Raw genomic sequence first — 25,818 nt, 5'->3', positions numbered from 1 at the left:
CTCCACCTCTGCAGGCAGAAGCTCGGTGCCTCATCAGTGTCTTGCGGAGCTTGCTCACACATCCCCATCCTCTGATATCTGAATGCGAGGATGTGTTATACAAAATTCTCTGACACTCAAAGGAGAAATAGGAGTGGAAATCACTCTTTCTGTTATTTTCTACCATATGCAAACCATCCAGGCATGTGTGCAGGCTGAACACATGGTGTGGCTACAAGCTGGGCATGCTTCAAAGTACGGCCAGTCCATTCAAACACCCAGCCCCAAACTGTGGGTTTGGGTGGGGGAGCAATATGCAGCTTCCACTGGATGGTGACAGCTCTTTGGGGCCAAGAAAGCAAGAAGGGGAACACAAAAAGCCACATGAGGAGAAACTGCCATAAGGGGCTCCTTGATGTAACACCTGATTTGGAGGCTTGGTTGGGGTGTCCTTGGAGGAACATCATGGTGCTGCAGGATGCAGTGTTAGTGGCATAAGCCAGGATGCTTTTCTTACTGCTTTAGCGTTTGGGTAAACAGGGAGGCAGCTGGTAGTTGCTGTGTAACTCTGGAGTCTCTGATTATGTGGAAAAAAGTAACTATTCTGGGAAATGTCCTGTCTTAGTAGGAGTGTTAATGTCACAGGTCTAAACAAATTCCCATATGGATATATTTATATTCTGCCAGGCAAAGGTTACCGTAGAAACTAAGGAGTAAAGCAACATAGTTAATTTCCTATAGGAGAAAATTAAACTGAAAACCAGAGATTTACCTCTGCATACAAGTACCTAACCTTGGAGAACTTTTCACTGTGTGAACCACATTTTATTTCACATTGCCTGAAGATAACAAAATGTAATGAGATCTGCTCCCTGAATGTCTGTAGGAAAGAGAAGTGAAAACAGAGATTTTTAAAAGTGGCAAGGGACTCCCTTGCCTTTTCATTTGTTGGGTTTAATTGCTATCCTGAATGTGAGCCATCAAAGGAACCCATGCCATGAAGTGAAGCCATATTATTCCCCTGTGGGTACTTTCATTCTTCATTTGATGGTATAAGCAAAGTCCTTTGTCCAACTCCTGTGGTCGGTCCATCTGTCTGGATGTTGCTGTTGTCGCTGCTGCATGTCTTACTGGTCTCAGTGGGTCTTCAGATTGTAATTTTATGCAAATTACTTTCCTGACAAAATCATTTCAGACCTGGAAGCTCCATTTCAGTCCGCTTCTTGTGAGTGGACATTGAGCAAAATGCAAAATGATTTTCAAGAGCAAGCTGTTCCCCAGTGTTATTTTGCTTTGCTGAGGATGACAGAGGAGCAAATGCTTTGCATCTCCTCTGCACAGTGGCAAGTATGCAGGTACAGAGCCACTGTGAATGACAGTTCAGTTCAACAGCCATCCCCGGTTAGCACTCCTTTCTCTGGAACAACCCTGTGACCAGCCTGGTTATAGCTCTGGGCAGAATCCAGGCTTTGGGACCTGAAGTGACTGGGATAGCTCCTCAGACTTCTGTGCCTCTACTTCCCACTTGTTTTCAACAACTGTGACGCTGGCTGGGTTGTATCCATTAGCAGTGGTTAATCTCTCACTGATGCAGCCTGCCTAGAGCCTGGGTTGAAAAGCAAAGTGTGAAGCAGTTCCCGAGAACTTGGTCTTCTGAAGGTCCCACTGGAAAGCAGCTCTTATGGTGACCATTAGACCATTATCTGAACGGGAGCTTCCTGAGCTGCCCTGTGATGATTTCTTGAGCTTCTACCACTAAGCAACCAGGGTGGTTGCATTTTAATGGGCAACTTGCATCACTGCTAGGCCATCTACCCTACTCACCCACTTAAACAATGAATAGAAATGGTGCACAAAGAAACTGAGCAGCTTATGAGGTCCACAAGAAATAGTTAAGGTGGAGTCTTCCCATGTAAAGCCACGGTCATGCAGATGAGGTGGTGTGCCATGCTGAAGTGATAACTGATCAAAGATGTCCATCTCATAGATGGGCTTCTTCTAATGGACAGCCTAGGCCATCCATGACTAAAGTGCTTGTGTGATCACAGCAGCTAAATTAGGCCCTTAAAATAGGGACCTGGGGTGAATCCTCAGCACCTCCCCTATGAAAGAAGCCATGTCTGTCAGTCCCAAAGAAGAGGTGAGTTGAATCTCTTCTCAAGCCACTGATTTCTGAATCTGCCTTAATTTCCCTTATATACCACCTAAATAGAGCATAGATCCATCAGGAGACCACAGGCATATAAAGTTTAATTTTTTTCTCCAGAGAGGCCTAGAGCTGCCATAAGCTGGGCAGTGTGATGCCCATGACCACAAGCTTTCCAGCAACCTGAAGCATGCTGATGTCACCCGAGGGATGGGTGGGAGGGAAGTGGAATAAGGCTTCATTACACTGTTATGTGACAGAGGAGGTTCTAGGAGCTAATGGAAATATTGTGGGAAGAAGAAGTGTGCACAGAGAGAAACACCTTTGATTTGATTACAATAAAAAATTTATTTTGATTCATATCATACTGAAAAATTAAATAAATAATATGTCAAAGAATGATTGAGTGAGACTCCCCACCATCAGGGAAAAAAACCCCAAACATAATCAATCATGTAGTCAAAGAAAAATAGGAAGAAAATCTGGTCATGGGAGAAAAAAAGTGCTCAAGAGATTTGGCTTTGGTAAAAAACATAACACACACTCAAGGAGTGCTTCAGAGACTTTGCAGTGGTGGCAAATACAGTCCAAGAGTTTGAAGCCTTGACATGTTGCTAAATGTTTTCCTTTGTTCTTTTAAAAAAAATAAACCCAGAAAGTTTCTAGCAGGAAACAGGACAGTCTTCAACATTGGCAGTGGGAATTAATTCTTCCCTCAGCGTCATCTGTTGGTATCTCCTTATTCTGAAGGCATTTGAAAGAGCAGCAAAATTGTGGAGAAACTGAGACAAAGATCTAATACAACAGTCAGTTGCCTGAAGGACTCGAGAAAAAGTTCCTCTGGAATAGAAATGTGATGGCACAGACTATGCCTCAACCTACAGCTGGAGAGGTTCAATCTCTGCTCTCCTCACACTCTGAAAAATAGACAGCAGCGGTACACAGTTAGTGCTTGCTGTCGGCAAGAAAATTAAATGGGAATTGCAGCTTGTTCCATGATGAAGACACCAAATCTATCCACAATAGTACGAGCCACGACGTTTCATATGTGCTGTCAGAGGCAGAATATTCAGGGGAAAATTGGAAATTTAATTTGGACAGCAAAAGGAAACTTCCAGAACAACAGAGGCTAAAAGATAGCTGATTTTTTTTTACCACTTTCTTTGCTCCCAAGCTGCCACCTGTGAGAAAAAAAAAATCAATGGGATTTGGGTACCAAACCACTAGGAGTTTTCTTCCAAGTCTTTCTAAAAATGACTGAAACAGCAATGAAATATTTCTGAATTACTGACATCTGTCCATGAGAAATAAAAATAAAATATTTGAAGCTCATGATGAAAAAAGTATCTCCAAAATCCAGCCACAGGGTGAAGATACCACTGGGGTCTTCCATGGAGTCTTTTTCCTCTTAAAGTTCCTTTGCTTGTATTACTGTGACATCTCACCAGAAGCATATGGATTAACAACAGTTTAAACAGTGGGAATGCTTAAAACAAACAAACAAACATGGTTCAGGTAGAAATGTTTCATTCTTTTACAAAGGACATGTAGTAGACCATTGAATTTGCTGCGCCTGTGACATGCAGGTGAGTTCTGCTGGCCACCATGCTGGGAAAGGGCTTCTTGACGTGAGGATCATGGAAAGATCTCAGCACAAGGATTTGAAAATCCTGTCCTTTCCATATTGCTAAACTGAAGGGTCACGTGTGTACAGCAAAGGGAGCTCAGTTCCCTGCACAGACGTTTGGCATCCTCGGTTCTTTATACGCTGCGAGTCCAGTAACACTCACATGGGTAAAGCAGTTCATGTTGGTGAGTGGTGCTGTGGCCCAAAATAGGGATATTCCAGCTGACCGTGCCATTGTGCTGTGAATTGCTGCCTTGGAGGGGAGCTCGCTCTTAACAACTGGCACGGAAAGACAATGGGGGTAGATAAATCTTGGACTGAAGCACATCACTTGTCGAAGGGCTCGGCTTTCACTGAGCTCAAATACTTACCTGCTTGGACATGCTGCCACAACTGGTGCATGAAAGACAAGTCATTTAGATGATGATTTCTAAATTGCCACAAACCCCAACCATCGTCATACACTAAAAATGAAATATGCCATTTTTTCCAAGCCTGATCTAAAGTCCCTTGAAGTCTGTGGCACGAACTCCATTGGCTTCACCAGAGCTGAAAATGGGTCAATAATCCATGAATCCTGTTTTCATGATATCAGGAAGAAAAAAACACTGTTCTCCATTCTTCACTACCTAAACTTTGCTCTTGGATTCATACTTTATCTGTCCTTGAGGATTAAATGCATTGATTCCAGCAAAAATCTGTGGATATAAAATCTCCACTGTCACTTCCCTCCTCTCACAGCCTCGAGGTACTGACATTAATACACTCATTCCTCCAGAGATGCACATAATTTTGAAGTCTGGCTTACACTGTAGGATCAGCTTGTGTAGATTGTGTCCTTGTAGATGCTGCTACAGTGCTACAGGACAAAAGATTCCTATTGTATTACTAGCTGCTATCCTAACCCATGACATTTCTTCCATTTCAGGTAGAGACCTTGTAAAGAGATACAATTTGTAAAAAAATAAGAAGAAAAGTTTCCTTGGAACTTTTGAATATTTTCCCATAAAAAAAGGTAAAACCTACCTTTAAAAATTAGTCTTGTTTGTGTTTGCTCAAATACAATATAGGAGCTTTTATTATTGTTTTTGACTACAAAAGTATACCACATGGAGGCTAAACTTTGGTAAATTTTCCCCCCGTTTATAAAAAAGTTTAATTTAGGGTTTGTCATCTTAAAAAAAAAAATCACATCTGTCGCACAATTATAAAAGGCACATATAAACGACTAAAAGGAAAAAGTCCACTTTCCAACCTTAAACTGATTAAATAAAAATGAGCATTCCAGAGTACTTTCCACCAAAAAAAAAAAAAAAAGAAAGAAAAATCATATATAATCAAACAAGACAAACAAACAAGTGGCTAAAAAGGCCAGTTTTTTGCTGGAGTTTTCAGTATTGTTTTCTCTCTCATTATGGCTGTATAGGAAGCAATATTAAATAATATATGATCAGAGATGATTTGATCCATATTTTCTAGACACTATCAATGCAGAATGAGGCAACGGCTGAGATATTTACTACTCCAGGCAACTTCATCATGTTTTTGCTTAATACAGCACAAAACCAGAAGTAATAGAGGAAACAGAAGAGACAGTTCAAAAAGAAGATCAACAGCAGAAGTGAATTCATTTCTTTGAGGTAATCCTTACTATGATGTTCACAGCTGCCCTAGTGGGTCTCAAGTCCCAGAAGTCATTTTCACTCTTCTTCAAGGATCTCCTGCCTTACTGGAGGAAAGAACGGACACACAAACAGCAGTTCCTGTGCCCATGTTTCCCCTAATTGCAACAGGCAGATCTTTCATCAATAATTCAAGAATTGAGCCGTAGAGCCTAAGCAGAGATTCATTTATTCCCACAACTGATTGGTAGTTTCCAGCTATCCGTAGATAGGAAATCACGTGCAGCGTGGAAGCCGGTCCTCGGCCGAGCTCCCTGCGGTGAGCATTGCAGCAGTGAGACGCTCCGAATCCACCGCAGATACACGCATTGAAACCTGGCTGGTGCCCAGATCATCTTCACTGAGCTTTGCTCTGCTGCATGTTGGAAACTGCAGCCCCCACTTCTCCCCGTGGCCAGGGTCATCTGCCCTTGAAAAAATTTATTTTTTCAATGGAGGCAAGAGTCAAAGTTACATTGAACTCAAAATCCCCGTCATGGACACCTGTCTTCCGGAAAGCCCCAGCTGAACCGTTGTTTTCCCAGTAGTGATGCCAGTGTCCTTTGCTGTCTGCTCCAAAGCCGTACACGTTCACCTAGGAAGTAAGAGAGAACTAGTCTTATGGCCTGGAAAGCAATTGGTCTTCATCTGAAATGTTGAAGAAACTCTTGATTCTCAGTTTATCTACAGGCAGCAGCACCCGGAGACCTCGGTGGTATGCCAGGCTATTCTGCTGCGTGAGACGATGCGACCACAGAAGAATGACCAAGGCCTACTCAAGGGACATTACATCTTAAGCTATGCTGAGACCACCACCGTACCTGAACTCAGACAGAAAAGGAAATTTCTATCCATGAATTCTTGTTTAGCAATATGAAAAACACATTCCTGTCCCCTAAGCTTGATGTTTGACCTCAGGAGGTCAGAGGCTTGGGAAGTGAATCTCCTCTTTAGCTGATTAAGGCCATAGAGAGTGGAAAAATTTTGGTTTTGCTCCTAGTCTTCCAAATGATGACCCATGTCGACCCCCACTTATGTGCTTAATTATACGACATTTGCAGTCACTTCAGAGGCAGATGGACATTATGTTCTTTGTGTGTGTATACACCTATGGCCTTTCCTCTCCCAAAGGCTCATGCATCGATGGCTATGCCTGTCTCCTCTAGTGGTAAAAGTCCAACCATCACAGTTGATTTATTTAAACAGAGAGTGGCGATATGGCTGGGTTTGAGTGGGTCATAGTCCACAAAACAAGCACCCTAACCCACCCACACCTGGACCCACCCAAATACTAGCTGGTTTTAAGTTATTTTTGGTAATGTCAGAGCCTTGTGCATTGCCTGCTTACCAGAAAACAGATTCCACCCAAGCCACCCCTCCTCTCTGCCTTGACTATGGTACAGTTTCTGCCAGCATCATTAGGAGTATTTCCATCACCTCTCCAAGCAACACAGGCCTAGGTGACAAAAGCTCTCTTTCATCAGCAGAACTGGGTCCAGGCCAGGGATTTTTCCAGCATAGTGATTTTTAACCCCCCATGCTGACAAACTCATGCTTGCAGGATTTTGTAGAGCTGACCTGGTCTCTGAGGACTGATGCTGAGGACTCTGCATCTGTCTGAAGAAGCAAATGGCAGAGAAGATGGAGAGGGGGGAAATAAAAGCTGAGTGAGTGGCCAGGGCATGTTCCTGGCACTTCAGTATGGAACACCCTGATTTTTTATCCATATATCCAAACATAGCCAGACTTTACCTCATCGCATACATGGAGTGCAAATATCAAAGACAGAAAGCCTGTGGAGGGATATCTCCCATGATGCTGGAGCCAGTTTTCATAGACGTATTTCATAAAAGCTGGATTATAAACCAGGATCTAGGCAAAATTGGAGAGAAAGACTCATTAATAAAATACCCTAGGAAAAAACAACAGTAGCATGTCATCCCTAAAGGACACTGGGGTAGGGGAGTAGGGGACAAAGGAATAATAGTTATTCCCTGAGGGCAGGTGAAAGGAAAAAATACAGTCCTATAGTTAAATGCATTGAAGAATATTTCCCGTGGACAATTACACAAGAATATTCCTTCCTTGGTCTTGATACCTCACCTGCTTACACTAATGTAAATCTTGGGTGCTTCTTACTGAAACCAATGGGTATGAAATGGCACAAGTGAGAAGAAAATCAGACATTCAACTGTCCCTGCAGCATCCTGCTGTAATGCAGATGAGCTCTGGGGAGTTGGAGGCCTGAGCAAGCCAAGCGTAAGATGCCATGCCCGATTTCACAGAATCATGGAATCATTTAGGTTTGAAAAGACCCTTAACATCATCGAGTTCAACTGTAATTTTGGTGGGAATGTAGGAGCAACTGTATCTTCTGCACAATACGCCAACCATGTCTTCGTATGTCTATAGGTACAGGTCTAAGGAAACCAGGGGTCAGGTGTAAACTATCATGAAGCCTATCAGGTTGTATCAGCTGCATGCTATATTTCTTTTTTTTTTTTTTTTTTTTTTTTTTTTTAACAAAAGATAAATCGCACTTGGTTATCTCCTGGGGAAATTATGAGGCCGTCTAATGAAGACAGAGCACTTACTTAAGATCAGACCTGAGTGTACAGTAAATCCAAGGACTGGTGGGAGCCCTTGGTTTCAACCCCCTTCCCTGAATGTGGCAAAGAGAGGCTTTTCCCTCCATGCTGCGTTTGTAATTAGAGTGACAGTGTTTCAGTGCTATCTGGTTAGCTGCAGGGCTTTTCCTTTTATAAAGTCAGAGGTTAATTGCTGATATTGTATCTGTGTGTAATCGCTTCTCACAGGGTGTTTTGCATTGCATGGTGTGATAAGAAATACAAACTTCTCATCTCCCTGCACGGGAAGCTGCTGCGTATCACCAGTCGTACCCTGGGCTGGTGCTACTCAACTGTGACATGAGTTTAACAACCTGCCATAGTGCATCTCATGAGGGTTTTTCAGAGGTTATTGTGTTCCCCACAACAGGTAGGGATGAGCTAAGTGATTATTTAATACCCCCTAGAGGTCCACGGTTGGAAGCACAGGGATATAAACTGATACTGGTTAAAGGTCTCATCTGAAGCCTTTGGCAAAAGCAAGCCTCCTGAATGAAGGACATGTGCTTTAATTTGTAATTTTAATGCTCTAGGGCTAATATCAAACTTTACCAAGCCTTGAGACATTAGGAGCCTGAGCTCCTTTGAAAATCAGCCTCTCGAAAGGCCGAGAGAATGAGACTTTTGTTTTGCTGGAAGGTCTATGGAAGAAGAAACATTTTTCCTCTCCATAGCCTGCCTTGGTTACATCCCCAAAGCATACAGCTACAACAAAAAAAGTCTTTGCATGGTGGCTAAAGGTGAGACACGGGAATGACCACCCTGCTGCATGGGAAAGCCTGCCTCCAGCCATAGGGCATGTCTATTAAACCACAGCATACTTGGGCAAAGAGTCAGTATGCGTGGGATGCGCTCTCTTCTGACTGCTGTAGGGTGGGCACCAGGTTTGTCCATCTTTCTTTGACCTTCTCAGAGAAGTGAGGTCCCCTGAGTGATTGCCTTCTACACATCCACACTATGAAATAAAATGGGTGAGAGGTGTTTTGTTAGCCTTGAAGGAAGTGGCATGGCACAGATCATGTCCACGTTGCTCAGTTCTGTCCCAGTGTAAAACAGGGAATATTCCCTGGTCTGTGGTATGCTCCAAACCTTGCTTCAACGTTGCCTGGGACAGTATTAATACACCTGGGGCAAAACCAGCACGGACTTGGCCTGAGCCCAGTCTCCAAGCTTGTTTAATTGGGTGCAGGTAGTTATTATTACAGCTGTGGGCTAAGAGCCTTCCCCAAGAGTCATTGATAGCATCATGAATTCTCCACTGACTTGAAAACACACATCTTTTTGTTCAGAGTTCACTTAGCTCCTTATGACAAGGAACTGACCCAGGAGTGAGGAACATCCTTGGAGTTCAAATAGTCAAATTATTTTAAAAAAACTTCAAAGGCTCTCCACAGCTCAAAGTATCGTTGCATCCAAATGACTGCAACGGGTGGGAACAGAGCAACTGCTGTGAAGGGTGAGCACTGTTGGCCAACAGTGCACCTTAAATCTCCCTGAGCAGGACCAGAGGAAGCAGTGAAACCCTCAGAACAGTGGTAATGCAATGGCATAGTCACAAGAGCAGTTTCTTTCCAACCTCAGTTATTTAGTGGTTGATCTATGGCCTGAATGGCACACAGGAACTAAACCTTTAGCTTAGCTGAGCCTTGTAAAGTGTGTGTATTTTGGCTGCAGTTTTTATGAACGTCAAGAGGTTCCTTGGATTCTTGTAGTTTCCCCCAAGAGACAAAAGAGCTACAAGTGGATTAGAAGAACAAATTCACAAACCAGCATTGCTCACCTTCTCTTTTTTGACTTTGATTTTCCGTGGAACTGGAACATATGTGCTGTTAAAAGAAAAAAAAAACACAACGCCAAGATTAATAAAAGCTCAATATAATTCATATTTTTAGGTATTTCCAAAGAAAAAAAGAATATTCTTCATGTACAGTAATAAATTCAAATTATTTGAAAGTAAAAAATTCAAGAAGTTGTTGGAAAATGAGGCTGTAATTAAGTGATACAGCATGAAAAGAACTGAGCTGTCACTGAAGCAAGTTTATAGGAAGCCATTACATTTTTAAATTTTCAAGTTAATTATTGACAGTAGGACACCAAAGATCTATTTAACAATATACTGTAGAGTCAATATTAAGTGGAGCCCATGACTTCTAATTCTTGGATCACAACTGTTGCACTCTGATGATGGGGCTTTCTACGTAATTTCATGGCAGAAAAACCTTTTCCCACCAGGGGGAGACTTTTCCCCTCCTAATACTTGTAGCTACTGCATGATTTTCAGAGTAGGTGGTAGCAGAGTTCATAATTTCTGTGGTTATGTGCAACTTGGGCATTCCCAGTACACAGCCCCTCACCAGCAAGCTATTTCCCTCCTCCCCAGGGGGATGCTGAAGGCTTCCTGCAGTTCCCAGCATAAAACTTCCAAGTCATACCTTATGACTGGGTTGAAATCACGAGTCATGTCTTGAAAACAAAAAAATCTTTTCTTCCCCATATCTCATGCATAGTGCATGCTGGCATTGCACAGCTTATCTTGAGTGCTGTAAAAAAAAAAATCTCCCTGATTTTGTTTCAAGTGAAAAAATTCTGGTGACCTAGCTTTGTAATTGGAGTATATCCCAAAATATATCGTGCATGCTTTTTTGATGGGTTGTGGTAAATCACAGAAGCCTTCCATTAGTTCAATCTAAAAGGTTTTCACTTGATTTTTGATAACAACAAGGTTCCTGTCATTACGGTTTTATTTCTCTTTGAACTATGGATCATCACCACTTTGAAACATTAGTCTAAGTCTCCCTGAACCAGTGGTGACCTGGCAACGTCTTCATCTCCTTAAGTACTTCTGGGCATCCCTGAGCTGCGATCCCTGCTCTGGGCTGGATGCAGTGGGATAGGTGCCGGGTGGGTTCCAGCCCTCCCGAGATGAGACACAAGCCACAGGGAAAGGAACAACCATGCAGACTTCTTAATCTGCTCTCAGCAAATCTGCCCTTGCATCTGCTTCCCACGCCTGACCTTGATTAGCAAAGTCAGTAGAAGTAGGCTTGGTGATCCCACGTTGTTTTCGTGGTTATGAAAACAAAAGGGCTTCTTTGCTGGTAAAATCTCATTATTATATAAATAAACAGCCAATCTTTTCTAAAAAGGTGGTGTGGAGGAAGCAAGGGGGACATACTTCATGGGCATCTAGCTAGGTACAGTAGAAGACCAAAGAGAACGGTATGCAGTGTTCAAGACAGTATTTGCAGACAGCTCTGCTCCAACCAGGAGAATATTGTAGCTCTTGTCAGATGACACGTTAGGCATTTTAATCACGGGATATTTCATTTTTTCAGAAGCAGTACCCAAGTCCTGCTGTCACTTGGCTGCAGAATTTCATACACCCGCACAGAAAGTATTGGCACACTGATTAAGAATGAATGGAGACCTATGCCATTATGATCATATAAAACCTGGGCTGCATAGCAGTCAGGGAGTTAGTAACCCAGTAAATACTACACAGGAACTGAACAAAGAATGAAGCCTGTGATGAAGGTGGCTACAGGCAGAATACATATAATTTGGAAAACATCTTCTATGAGCCACTTTGCAGGGCTCTAGTGAAGCCTGCCATCATTACTGGCCACCTTGTACAGGACATTTACTGTACCCTTGACCCAAGTGGAAGATATGGAACCTTTAAAAGAATACAAAAATTGCTCTTTGCCAAACAAAGCGGAGATACATGGAGCTTTTCTCACTATGGAGATTCCTAAAAGACTTGCAGAAGGCAAGTTAAGGCAACTAAGCTAAATATATGACTGATGACGGCCTGAAGGTTTTCTGTCCCAGAAGGCTTTTCTTGGTCTTTTCTGGGATAATGCTCAGTCTTAGTGAGCAACTTTGGAATGGGACATCCATCAGTCAAATGGGACATATCTGAGAGAATCATTCAGCTATCAATTAAATCTAATATTAAGGCCATCTGCAGTTTGGCTTTTGTTTTGAGCTGTAAAAATTGCTTGAATTATAGTACTACTGGGAGAAGAATATGATTAATTCACAGGTTTTGAGTCTTAGGAAATTATTACTTCATTTGAATGGGATACAGAAAATTAAACATTGTGTAAAAGTCTAATCAATACAGGATGCTTATCTTTTTTAACTATGAGTGCACTTAGGTTGTTGTTAACCTAACCTCAGTTGCTACTATGCAGCCTGTGCACAAGGCATGATGGCCATGTAGGTTGGGGTAAGGAGGTGAGTATTTCTTCTCTTCTAAAATACTGCATTTCAGATGGGTTTTACTTTTATTTCATGCTTTCTCCCCTTTACAAATGTACAGTCAACAATTTCTTTATACACTGTATCTGACATTGTGTGTTTAATGCATGCTCATAGGTTTATTCTGCTAGCCTAAAATTATGTTACATATATTGTTATGATTTGTGTGCTTACAAATTTCTGGTTTTATTATTCCACCATGTACCAGCTTATTAATTATGCAATTTCCCCACTTTCAGTATGGCAAAAATCTTAAAATACTGATATTTCTTCCATGTGGTTACTCACACACTAATTTATACCAGATGCTTACCAAGCCCATGTATACAATCTGATTATAAAGACATAATATATCCTGTAATTTATTAAGCAAAGATGTTTTTCCTTTCATGTGCTGTGACTGCCTTGTAGTCAAGCAGTTATATCTTCCTGATAGGCTAAGGGCTCACTCAACTTTACCATTGCAACCTACTTGCTGCCACTTCTGAAGGTAAATACTTGACAAAAAATAGTGAACAGCTTTGCAATCTGGGCACAGAGCAGTGACAGTGATGGAAACATGGATGGGTGATGACGGCAGCAACTGGCCCTCTGTGGGCTCCTCTTCCCAGTGCAGGCACAGATAAGACAAAGATGCAGCAAGGGGCTTCATTCAAAGGCTGTTGAAGGCAGCTGGGATCTTTCCGTTGCTTCTGATAGGATTTGGATCCAGGCTTAAGGGCAGAGGTTCTGAATCTTTTTTATCAATACAGTTTCTAAAAGAAAAAAACCTAAGCCTTGCAAAAAAGGTGATATATTTTATCCAATTTTCTAAGAAGTGGGCTGATTTTTCCAAATTACGAGTGTGTCCTGAAGATGGATTTTTTTTCAAGACAACTTATGACTGTCTATACTAAGTGCTGGTGGCAAAAAACGTAAAAAGAGACTAAACCAGATTTGTTACAAGTTAAGAGAATCTTAATAAGAAGTGAAAAGAATCTAAGATGCATTTTCAAAGAGAGAAAAGGAAAAGAAAAGAAGAAATAAAACTCCATTTGTTGTCCCATCAAAAAGTTTTCCTTAAAAATGCGAAGCGGGTCTTATGCCCAGTCAACAGGGACATACTTTTCCAAGTTTTTAATCTTCTGAGACTCTGAAATTGGGAAAAAAAGTTGAAATGTCTTGAAATACTTCTCTCTGGAATAAACTGATCTGCTCTTGTTGTCTATGTGTAGCAGGGTGTCACCGAGCAATCCCACAAGGCTGTGGTTTTACATCCAGCAGATAACCTCACACACAGTACAAATGTCATGTATTTCATTCTCTGGGTTAGGAAAAACCAGCTTACAGGAAGTGAGAGAATCTGCTAGCAGGCGTCCAGAAGAAACATTCGTTTTATTCACATTTCTAATTCTAGCGCTGCCATAAATGTATTAAGCAGGACATTTACTTCTGAAAGCACTCATAAAGAAGAAATGGAGAATAAATACCAGCGTGGCACATTATTGCCAGGTAGAACACGTGAATTTAAGGCTAAGGCACACAGATGACACACAAAACAACAGTGTCTCCTCTGCACGGCGCTCAATCATGTTCCACCAGGAAAGACAGACCGAACTCCTGACCGACCTGCCCAGGGGAGGATGCTGTGGATGGGGGACTAAGTGCTGCAGTCTGCTTCTGCTCTCACTGCCTCGCGTGAGCAACCTGACATACTTCTCTGCCTCCTTGTCCTCTTCTGTAAGTGGGATAATGTATGTTGGAGGACCACTTGGCCACCCAAGTGTCTCAGGTGGGATAATCCAGGTGTCTAGAACCACCACTAAATGAATAACCCACCAAACACCGGATTCTGCAGATAGCTTTCTGATGGGTACGTCTGGGTATGGGCATGCTGGCTGCACTCACTATACTCCCAAGGGACCGGAGAGGAGGAAGGATGAGCAGAAGCCCAAAATGAGGCACTGAACCCCAAAGCCCAGGAAGCCACTGCTCAAACTGGCTGCCCCCAGCAGCAAAAACTCCCCTTTTCATTTCTCTGAGACCGCTGTGTGGGGCTGTGAAGAGCTGGGTCTGGTTCTTTGCCTCAGAGACTGCACCATAACATTAAGCTTTTCCTAGAAAGCAAGTGTTCAGGACTGAACTCTGACCTGAGGGGTTCTGTAAAGCTCCCTTAGGCCTTATTCAGAAGCCAGGATTTGCCCAGTGTAGGCTTTTATCTCGTACAGCAACATGAGGTGTGGGAGCTCCCACCCTTTCAGCCTGCCGTTACTCACAAGTTGATGGTGCCTGTGGTGAGAGCGGTGACAACCCAGCGCATGTCCAGGGTTTTGAAGGGGATCAGGATCATGCTCACATTTTCTGCCAGCTCTTTGTAGCTCTCTGGGTAAACGAAGTGGTGAGTGGTCTTGCTCCCAACATCGGATTCATAGCCAGCAGTGGGAGCACGGTTCATTCTGCAGCCCAAAAGTAAGAAGTGAGAGAGTGAAGAAGCAGTAGAGGAATTAACTAGGTACAAACATGTGTGAATCTTCCCCAAATCATTTGCTTGAGGTGGCAGGAAAATGCTCCCATGGCTAAGGAGAGTGCTGTATGCAGGCTTTTCAGACGACCTTGACAAGTGGTAGGGGTCCTCAGGCAGGCTGAAATGACCATCACCCATGTGGATAAATTAGCAGTAAATGAAAGTTCAGCTTTAGTGTGGGATTCCTTGGACTGAATGGGAGTGTCTACCAAGCAGGTGTATCTCTGAGCACATCCCTGCGTTCCCTTTACAGTCAGCGGAGAGATAGTCAAAAAAGTGGTGAGTCCATAAGGACACATCTCCCTTCATCCTAAAGCTGTAGCCTCCAGTAGGTGAGAAAAGCATTGCCCTAAAGTCCATCAGCTTGACTTCTTGCAGTTTCATTCCCCCCCATTTGTACAGGTGTATTTGGATGTCTAGGGTCAAGGTAACAAACCATGTTATGTGTGATGAGAAGCAGCAAATATTTCTTATGGTCCTCCCACGAGAAGGCACCAAACCCAGAGTAGACAAATTCAGGACCTGCTGCTGACACATCATTTACTCAAACGTTACTTTGTAGTATATCCTCCAACTTTGATACATCTACTTAGGGTCACTCTCCAGACATGTGGTGTGCTTTAGGTAGATCTGGGGTCAGTGCATGAAGATCTGCCCAGGGCCCACCAGGGCTCGGTCAAAACCTGTTGGCCAAACAGGGCTACCTTATGTTGGGTGTATCAGGGAATAGAGTGGGCGTTTCTGAACTCAGGACTGCAGAAAGGCCTCTACACTTGTGTTCACTTCTGAAATCAAATCTGGGGACACATCGGCAATTCCTTCCCTGGTGCATTAGCTCCCCACTGGTAGAGATTTGCATGTTTCTGTTGTGCAGCGTAATGCAGATTAGAGATCCCCAAAGTGGCTCTGACTGACGTTGCATGAATCCATGGTGCTGTGCAACACCATGAAGAAGCCCCCAAACTGGCTCTGAGCAGAATGGGATTTCTTTGCAGCCCAGTGGAGTCTTCTGCAGAGACATTAGCTCAGCTCCTGGCAGAAATGCGGGGAGGACAAGGAACGATGTAGCTGATGAGGTGATAAGGAGCATTGTACATTGCCAGACAACATACTGCCCTGGTCACTGATAATGGGGGAGGCAACATCTGTTTATCAAGTCTATGCCAGGCTATGTTATTGCAGTGCTCCCCCAGGTGAACTAGTTAAGCTTATTCTAACTCCCTCGAAGGGAGTTATTAGCGTACAAAGAATAGCCTGCGAGCCTGTGTAGACCTGTTATTGAGTTAGCCTCTTCCCTGCCAGTGACCCACATCGTACTGTGTAGAAATATTAGTAAAGCATGAGACTTATGATGTTTTTCTTGAGATTAGTCAGTCTAAGGTATAAAATATGGGCATTTCTTTCCATCAGGACAAAGCCAAGGGTAGCACCTTAGTTATCTTACTCACAACCTGCCCTCAGGTCCATGTACCTTCCCCACCATCTGTGGTGGGGCTGCCTGCGTGACATGGCAGAAGGCAGTGTTCACACCCAGTCTTGGCAGGAAGGACCGAGCAGGAATTTCCTTCCGTCATAAAAGCAGATAGTTAAACAAATAAAGGTGGGCTGGAACACAGTGTTTGGATGGAAAGGTCTCCCCTCAGACTCCCTGGCTCTTTCCCGCACTTGGCTGTATTGCCAGAGCACGTGCAAGTGAATATCAGGTCACCAGAGATTTTGGTTTTTGGATTAACACACAGAGGGGTCACCTTCTCTGCACAAATTTCCATGGTGAATCCTAAAACCTTGTGCCATCCCTTCAGATGTGGCTTGAGATAGCTCAGATATAAATCCGAGACTGGAAGGTTCAATTCCAAGTCAGAGAGTTTCTCCCTTGCCAGGGATGCATGGTTACGGGAAGGGCAAGGCCTCAGAGCAGAAACACGCATCTCCGTGTGTTACTCTTTAGGTACTACTCCAAAAAATAGCTTTTGAAGCTAGCAAAACCTTTTCTGCCTGAATCTGGAAACATAGGCCAGGCAAGATAAGAAAGTCCACACAGGAATAGGGCTGTCTCCATAGCAAGGGACACAGAATTAAGCATAAATGCACCTCAGCTGTCTTACATTTGCAACCTGCAGGACTAATGTCAAAGGCTCTTCCCTTCACGGATCTGAAGACCAGGTTGGCTGCCTTTGCCTTTGGGGAGGTACTTTTGGCAGAGGGTAAGGCACACAACTGAAGGAATCAACTCCTGAAATGACTTATCGTGAACATTTAGATGTCATCTGAAGACTCTACAGCATGTCCAAGCCACATTGGAAGCCAAGTGGCCTAAGGTGGCTCAACAGTTCAAACAGTGTTGATCTTCTGGTGATTCACTCTTGACTTCAGTGTACAGCTTCCTACTAAAGGTTACGTTATTTCTGAGAGTATAATCCCACATGTGGTATTTTCAATAGCAATCTCTCCCTCCCAGGCCCTCTGACCCACCCTGCATTGCTCCCCAAATTGCGCTGTACTCGCTGCTGAAGTGTGAAAGCTGGACAATGTGTTGGAGGTGAATTTAGTCAGCCCAGGTATCTTGGCTGCCCGCTGGGTGATTAGCTCTGCTTACCTAGTTCCCGCTTACGTTTCAGTGGGGCAAAATAGCCAACCTTCATGGCCTCAAAAGGAAGAGGCAATGCAACTCTTTACAAAGTAGCTGCAGCCAACCAGTTGTCTCTTGTCCATTGCAAAATGACTTTGGCTTTCCCAACCCACCATTGCTTAAGAATGAACCAGTGCAAGAAAGTCGAATCTGATACAGTCAATTAAGTGTGTAAAAGATCACTTGTGAGTACTAGCTGCAGAAATATGTTTTACTCAAAACTCCATGTTTTTTCAGCTATATTTTTTAACAGAGGCAATTATGGACAGTGCAGGACAAGCTACAGTATCAACATCTATTCATGTTTTTTTCCCAAGCTAAAACATGAGGTCGTATCTCCAACACATATAATTTACATCCCTGGAACTTAGATTTGACCCAAGTACAGATATCACTAGATAGCCCCTGAAATCTTCTTTGCTCACTTGTCCCCAAAAACACCAGTGAATCTTAACAGACATGTGAAGCTGAGGTGGTGCCTACTCACCTGAGCACAAAGTCATGCGAGTCAATATCTTGGCCATACTGAGACTGCCGAAGGTTCCCAGAGTTGCCCACGACGGCGCATCGTCTGCATGTGTAGGTGCCTCTCTCCTGCAGTGGATCCCCATCTCCGGGAATGATCCCAAACAATTCCTTGAGAGTAGCATTAATATTCTTTGGAGTTTTCTCTCCTTGCAATTTCTGTTAGGGAGAAAAATCACTCCAGGTTATCAATACTGCTAGCTTCTCTGTGAGCAAGATGTAGCTTCAAATGTCTTCTCAAAGACTATTCTTGCATCTACCTGCAGACTCTGCCTCCTGCAGTATGCATTACAAGGCTTAGGGTTGGGAGCAGAAGTGTGAAAAAAACCCTAGAAAACACCTTCCCATTAACTTTTTAAACTTGGTTCCCCTCTTCCCCTCCTTCTCCTTGGATTCCCACAACTCCTCAGTCTCTATCTAGCCATGGTGGAACAGATCATGCGTTCTCCCCGAGGCTGACCTTAGCAGAATAAATGTTCCTCTGGTGTCTATAAGCCTAATCCCACCTTGGACCAACTATCTTCTGTTAGGATACGTATAAGATTTCTTTTAACCCTCCTAGAAAGGACAGAAGAGTCTCAGGGAACCCGATGGAGCACAAAAGTGGCTGACATCCCTTCCACAAATTTTGGCATATGCCAGAAGTGGGAGCAGGAGATCTTATTGCTGCTGTTCTGGACTGTGGAGGAACCAGCTGCTAGTGTAATAGGAAACTACAGTAAAGTAGAGTTAGCCCTGAGAGTTGGGATGTAAAATCACCGAAAAAATTCTCCAGGATGAAGAAAACCACCCGGACCTTGGTCATTGTGTCTGTTGCCATGGAGGGAAACTCTTTTGTAGCAGCTCTGTGGTGCATGGTGGAAACAATGGCTGGATGGGGAAGGTACAGGCAAGGTGCAGGGCAGGTGATGGTCAGACACTCCCTTTCTGGGGCTCTGCTCTCTGAGGGCTACAAAAGAGGTTGGGAGTGCTGGCAGGCTCACAAAAAGCATTGCCCACCCTTGTGGTGCCGCTGGCTTGCAAGCTGACAAAGGGAGAACGGCTCCTAACACAAAATCTGCCAAAAGGCTCTGCCCTGGCTCTGCCAGCCCAGGGCAAGGAGAGACAGGGAGGGAGAGAGGAGAAACACCTTTTCCCATGACTCCCAGCAATGGCCTGGGGTAATTTGGCTTTAGTTTCCGATGTGTTTCCCTTGACTGCACCAGGAACTGTTAATTTGTCCTGCTTGCTCTCTTTCTCACAAACACAGACAGATGTATCACTGTAATTTTTGTTTAAATTTCATGCTGTCTCTTTGCAGAACTAGGTAAGGCAACCTTATTTGCACTGAATTGAACAACATGTCTGTGGAGCTCAGAACTTCAAGACAATATTGGGGCCAAGAACTTGAAACAAAGAAGACAAAGAAATGTTGCATACATAGACTTAATCGTTCTGCTAATCCTTGCTAGCCTATATACTCATATATGGACTGCACAAGGTGATTAGGATGCAAGGTAATTAGGATGACCAGACAAGCGCTGTCATTATTACCATGTATGTCACTATTCAGTGGATGGCTCAATTATCTAAGTGAAAAAAGTTATCTTCTAAATTTGTGTGTGATGCTACAAACACATGTTCACATATCTAAACTCTTGTGTATTCTTTATGAATCCGATCTAACCTGTTTTTACTCTCAATATATGAAAAACACTTAATGTTAGAAAGCCTGCAGCCTTCAAAATAAATGGAAACTTCATAGATGTCTTAGAGTGTAGTATCAGGTGTATAATGTAGAAAAATCCAAACCTTTTAAAAAAGGAACTTATTTTGATTTTTTGAACACATATGTACATACACCCATGTAGACTGTCTCTCTGTAAAGGTGAGCTGACTTTAACTGACTTTAAGAAATTAAAGGGAAAACCATCAAACATGCACCAAAACATTTTTAAGAACGTAGTTATTCTGCGAAAAAAAACCAAAAACCTGTTCTTGAAATGATTTTGCCTGAGAAAATTCAGATGAGGAGGGTAATTTTCAGAAAATTGTAAGTACCTGAGCCCCCTTTTTAAGTTAAATTGCCTTTTCAACCAGAGTGATAGCATCAGGAAAGAACCTGGAGTATTGACTCCTGAAAGCAGGACACTGTCATCCTACGATCCCTCAGTTGTACACAACTTCCACAGCAGAGATTATTACTTATGTTAGAGATTCCCTCAATGACCTCAAATAGGATGATGACCTTATCGCACTGTGTGCTGAACTCCATACAATAAGACATCCGTCCTTAACTCATTAAAAGTGGTCTGTTTTAATTTCCTCAGTGATTATCTGATTGGACTACATTTTTCAGGCCTAATCTTCAATCAGCACTGGTTAGTCTTTGACATTTCAGCAAAACAGAGCAGAGCAGGCAATGACGCTGGTTAACTCCAACGCAGATACAGCTTTTAAAAGTTCAGACTTAATGTGCAGCCAGTTCCTTATTGCACAATGTTTACTTGACTTCTTGAAAAAGGCCATTTTAATAGCATTACAATTACAAGCCAATTATAGTTCACTTTCCCACACCGAATTTTTGTCCCTTTTTTTGAGTAATATTGTCTTTTTTTTTTAACAAGCTCCCACCAGTCTAGCCTTTCCCATAAATCAACAAAAGCACTGGGTGAAAGTTTGTCCATGCAGAGCTGTGTCAGTGCCATGTGGCTCTGCTGGGACAGCATCCTCCCTCCAAGTGCCGTAGATGTGTGCCAGGGATACGTGTATGGAGATAGCTGCTAGAAGTGGGTTTAAATACACCGAAATACCTGACCCCTGTGTCCTGAGTGAAGTGGCTGCTTTTCTCGGAAGTCTGTGCAATCAATAGCCATGTCTAATGATGCAGCTTAACCTCTTGCCCAAGCCCAAAAAGCATCTTAACCCACCTTGTGTCCACATATAAAATATCACTAGATCACTTAAAACTCCAGCTCCCCTCCATAAAATATTTGTCTTGGCACTTGAGAGTCAACTCTTCACCTTAGATTGTTAAAAACTGTAGTTGGGAGTCCAGATTGAGAAGTTTCCTAATCATCTTCACAGGGAAGACAAACTACACCATCCTCCCAGCCTTAGAAACTCCCCACTTCAGATACAGAAGTTTACTAGCTGTTTTTGCTTCTTCTTATTTAAAAAAAAAAAAGCAAGAAAAAAGAAGCCAAGAAAAAAGAACCCTCAAAGTTTTTGCACTTCCTTTCTTTAGCCATGAATGGCTTTCCAAGGAAGAGCCTGTTGCTCCTTCTCTCATCACTACGTGCACACCTCCATTAAGGATGACAAGAGACTTTGCTGCTTCCATAACCTTCTCAGAAGGCTTTCCTGGGCTCTCCGGTACCATCACATTGCCAGCGATTGCCAAGAAGCAATATCCAAAACTCAGCTAAAGGGACGCAAAGGGAGGGTGTGAATTCAGAGCTAATAGCTTGGAGTGGTGAGGACAGAGCTACAGCCAGGAAAGCCTCCAAGGAAAGCTCTCCCGGTGACTGTGCATCCTGCATCCATGGACAAGTTTGGCAGCGTATTAAATACACCTTCAAAATCCCAACTTATTAGCAGGTAGGAAATATCCTGCTTAACCTGTAATCATTGGTGTGATGTGGATGCAGATGGATCAAGACACAACCCTCGTGGTGGACAGGCAGGTGTTGCTGTGGTTCTGGCAGCAGCCAGCACTGCCGGGGCAGCCCTGCAAGCACACAGCCAGGCTGCCTGGGAAAGTTGGTGTAGCAATACTGTGTTTTGTGGCTTTTCTAATTTTTTTAACTGTTTTTAAGAGATAAAGAGGGAATAAAGCCCCATGAGAATCTCTTTTGCACAGCTACTAATTGCCTCACTGCAGCAGTTTGGAGGCATTAATACTCACGCAGCACTTCCCAGCTATAAGACATTGTACAAAGATTAATCCTAGCAACAGCCTGGTGGGGCAAATCCAGGTAATCTCCATTTTGCAGATTGAAGGAGAGGTTAAAAGGAAACCATCAATTTTAAAAATGCCTCCTTGGTCTGGAAAATATGGAATTATTATTGTTATACTTAATGTCCTGCGATTACTATGTATCAAAGAGATTAAGGGGAAGAATATAGGGGCTTTCAAGAGTTCGGGCTTTGTTTAATGATTTGTGTCTGTCAAAAAATACGCATTCTCAAACATGAATGTAATGTGCATATATTATGTAAATAACATACACTAATACGCGTATGCCAAATTGTATGATTTCTGACTTCCATGGCTGGTACGGGTCACCTCCACACTACTCTAAGGAGCAAAGACCCTGCCTCTGCCAGCTCCGTGTGCCCTCGTTTCTGGCTGCAGGATGCTTGCAGCTCGGCAGAGCGCATCGCAGTGCTTAGAGGGACCCATGAGCTTGGACCACCTTCAGATCCATCTGTCCTCGCCGGAGGGGACCCTGGGGCTGCAGCCCAGCTGGACGTACGCAGGGGCTGCCAGTGGGAGAAACAGGTAGCCCAGGGTCTGGTTCTCCCGGTATGTCCAAGACCGGTCTAAATGTCATGCTTGCACCCAAGCAGTACAAACCCAGGTGGGACTGGGCACTGGGACTAGAGCCTGGGATCTGGGCTGGATTTGGTTCCACTTTCTGCAGCTATCTGGTAGCTACACACCACCTTCAGTGCGCTGAGCCCTTTGTATTGCTTTCAAAGTATGTCACAGACAGCGTCCCAGTTTTAAAGACGACTTTGGGTGATCAAAGTACTTGGGCAAATTTTCTACAAAGAGCATTCAAAATGCATGACTCGGGTGCCAAGTAGCTCTGCTGCTGTCTTAAATATAAGTGCAGATTCCACGACTTCCCCTGCGTACATGTTGGGGATGCCCTTTTGTTCGCCGTCTGGTTAGCAAATCTTTTAATTACTTTTTTCCTACAAACGTAACAACTAAAAGCTAACATTTTCTTTTAGATACACTGATCACATGGCCCCAAGAGCTGAGCTTTCTTCCAAAAAAAAAAGGAAAGCAAAATCTTCAAATATCATAAGACTTGAGATAAAAATTGTTATAAAGTGGTAGTTCATGAACAAGGTGCTACAGATAAGATGGCCAAGGAACTCTGAGCCTGATTTTATTTATCACAGCTTTAATCCATCAACCTCAACAGGGTTATTTTGAATTTAGAACAGCAGGTTCTGATCTCCTATTTTTAATACTTTCTGACCACCAAAACCAATGCCAAAACCCCCTGAGAATAAAACAAGAGAACTATAAATAAATGCTGTGCTGTGTTACAGCATATAATTCTTGCCCTGTTTCCTTATATACAGGTTACTAAATTTAGTGGAAATGTCCAAAGCATGTGTGTCATGGAACAACAATGAAAAACTTCTAGGTGAACCAGCTCAGGGAGGCGGGGAAGAAAATACAAGCAGAAAGAAAAGCATCACCTAACATAAGGTGCTAACTTCCAAAACACTGAGACTCTCACAGTCCCTGAGCGTAAGATGAGGGAAGGCAGACAGACAGACAGAGACACACGCAGCTAGAGGAGAAGAGAAAGGGAGAGAGGAGGAGAGAGAGGAGGAGGAGGAAGGAATGGAGGGAGAAGGGAGGGAAGGAAGGAAAGAAGGAAGGAATTTCTAACAAGCTGGCTACAGTCTGGAGTATTATTAATGCCCAGATCATCTCCAAGAGAGGAGGACTCCAATTCAAGTCACAAAAAGCACAGAGCAGCTGCAGGGGTATACCCAGGAGAAGAATTTTGGCTATTACTTGTTACCCAACTAAAGTAACCAGGGGACTGTTTATCAGCTGGGTAGGTTTAAGCAAATGAAAAGCAAGTAACGGCCCTGACAACAGCCCCCTTGTTTCCGTGAACACAGACGTACATTTTCAGGTGCCTTCTCCAGAAGCAGCCTTGCCCCGTGCAGCAAGATGAGCTGCTGCAGGGATGGTGGCACTGACCTTCTCTTCCCTGCTCCTTCCCACCAGCACAGGTGGCACCACTAACTCCAGTATGGACAACGCAACTTTATTCACAGCAGCCAGGAATATTTCCTTCCAAAAGGCCACATCCTACCAAACTGGAAGAGCTGAAACCATGTATTCTCCAAATAAACCACGAAGCAGCCTGGCAACCATGTGAAGAGCTGTAAGCAAGTGAAACCACCCCATCCTTTGGCCCCGAATGTCACTTCTTCTCAAATACTGGTCATTAGGCTCTGAAATCAGTCTTTGCCTTCCTAGAAGTGGAGGGATACTAATGCTACAGGATTATTTGGATGAATAATCCTTATTCACGTATACAGCAACAGGGTTAATGGGAAGGGAGGGCAGACTGAGCTTGGTAGACAGACAGCTCTCCAGCAAGGGCTCCGCCTCTGTTTAGTCCAAGCACATCACATGGGTGTCCCTGTGATAGGGAAGTCCCAGCCTTATAATAAATAGCTCCAGTGCAGTCACCGTTGTCTCAGTTACAGCATAACAAAACAACCACGCTGTCTCAAGTCAGTTCCTGAGAACGAATGCACAGTCATTTCTCCCCTGAAACAAAGTTTAAGCACTCTCAGGTCTCTTCATGCGTCATCTTTTAAGTACAAATATAGTAAAAAGTCACAAATTATTGAGTTGGCAAAGCAAGCAAGAGTAAAACATGGCCATGAGCAATGTTTTCTTTAAGACTGGCTGAACTCTCAGAATCACTTTGAAGACGAGCTTAAAAATGAACAGCAAAAAGGGAGCACAGTCAGGACACACCTGGGAATTACTTACTGTAGAAATGACACTGACTGTCTCGGAAATGCTTACCCAAAGCAACAAGTATATAGTAAATACATCGCAATGAGAACCTGAGGCCATGTCATGCCTGGGTTTACCCAGAAGCATCTTTCAGAGGAGTCAGGGCACCTTTTCCACCTATCACAGATTAGGTCAAGTATTTTCACTATGTAGCTGACTTCCAATACACAATGCAGTTTTGGGGGACACCAAAATATTGCACACATTCTGGTTGAAGATAACTTCTAGCTGAAAAAAATATGGTGGAAAAAGGATAGAAATCTTAGAAGATTTATTTTTACCATCTAAGAAAAAAATGATTTGATTTTGTGTTCTGAAATGGTGTATTCCCTTTGAACTTGACCTGAATTCAAAAAATGAATGAAAACACTAAAAATACGGTTAGACAGCCCTGAAAATTAATGGACAGCTTTTATTTGGGCTGGGGGGTGGGGGGAAGAAAAAGAAGACTTTGGGCTGTCCTGAAAGTCACTAGTTTTTAATTTAGCTGAAAACAAAACAACCCTCCCCCCAAAAAAATCTGTTTCAGCTTGAGTTGAAGTGAGATATTTGTGCTTTTTTTTTTTTTCGGTTTCACTACAAGAAGGAGAATCAGAAATTCAGACTTCTGTACTGAAAGTCCCAAGCTTTTTCTTCCTTTTAATTTTTTTTTTTTAAAGAGAATGCATTGAGACATCATGTTTAAATCAGAGTGGTGTCTGAGTGCAGAATGCAGCGTGGCTTTGCTCACAGGGCTCCTCCTCAGCCTAGGTGCTGCAGGAGTGCAACCCCTGCACCGATGCCAGGATTTAGGATTGATCATCCCACCCTCCCCTCGGCACCTCCTCAAGGTGCTCAGTGCTCCTGGTTTCTGTATTCAGAAGCAACCAGGAGGCACTTCACAACCAGCCTCAACACTCATGGTGTCTGTGAACAACCTCATCCTCTCATCTACTGAGCTCAATTTGGGGTATCCCCCCCTCTCCGAAAACTGCCAGTTGTTAGATCAGATCAGCTCCCTGGTGAAACCTCGCCCCGGGGCAAGGGAAACTAGGACCTGAGCTTGCCATCTTCCCTTCTCATGGCTCCAGCAAAGCCCAGCTAGGA

The 25,818-nt window shown here is 43.4% G+C and overlaps 1 protein-coding gene across 3 annotated transcripts in view; it reads right to left on the bottom strand.

Moving 5' to 3' along the window:
- Positions 1–2,453: 2,453 nt before the first annotated feature.
- ST3GAL1 (ST3 beta-galactoside alpha-2,3-sialyltransferase 1) overlaps positions 2,454–25,818 on the bottom strand; it is a 79,218-nt gene continuing 55,853 nt past the window's right edge. For all 3 annotated transcript variants that reach the window (XM_030012872.1, XM_030012873.1, XM_030012871.1), the window contains 5 exons: positions 17,923–18,119; positions 14,559–14,738; positions 9,821–9,866; positions 7,166–7,285; positions 2,454–6,008 (listed from right to left, as the gene is read on the bottom strand). In XM_030012872.1, the coding sequence (XP_029868732.1) occupies positions 5,835–6,008; positions 7,166–7,285; positions 9,821–9,866; positions 14,559–14,738; positions 17,923–18,119 (717 nt within the window). In that variant the 3' untranslated portion in view covers positions 2,454–5,834. The remainder of the gene's footprint in view (positions 6,009–7,165; positions 7,286–9,820; positions 9,867–14,558; positions 14,739–17,922; positions 18,120–25,818) is intronic.

The sequence above is a fragment of the Aquila chrysaetos genome, chromosome 4, assembly GCF_900496995.4.
Source record: "Aquila chrysaetos chrysaetos chromosome 4, bAquChr1.4, whole genome shotgun sequence".
Lineage (NCBI taxonomy): Eukaryota > Metazoa > Chordata > Aves > Accipitriformes > Accipitridae > Aquila > Aquila chrysaetos.
Note: the sequence above shows the minus strand (reverse complement) of the source record. Positions and strands in the feature narration are given on the sequence as shown.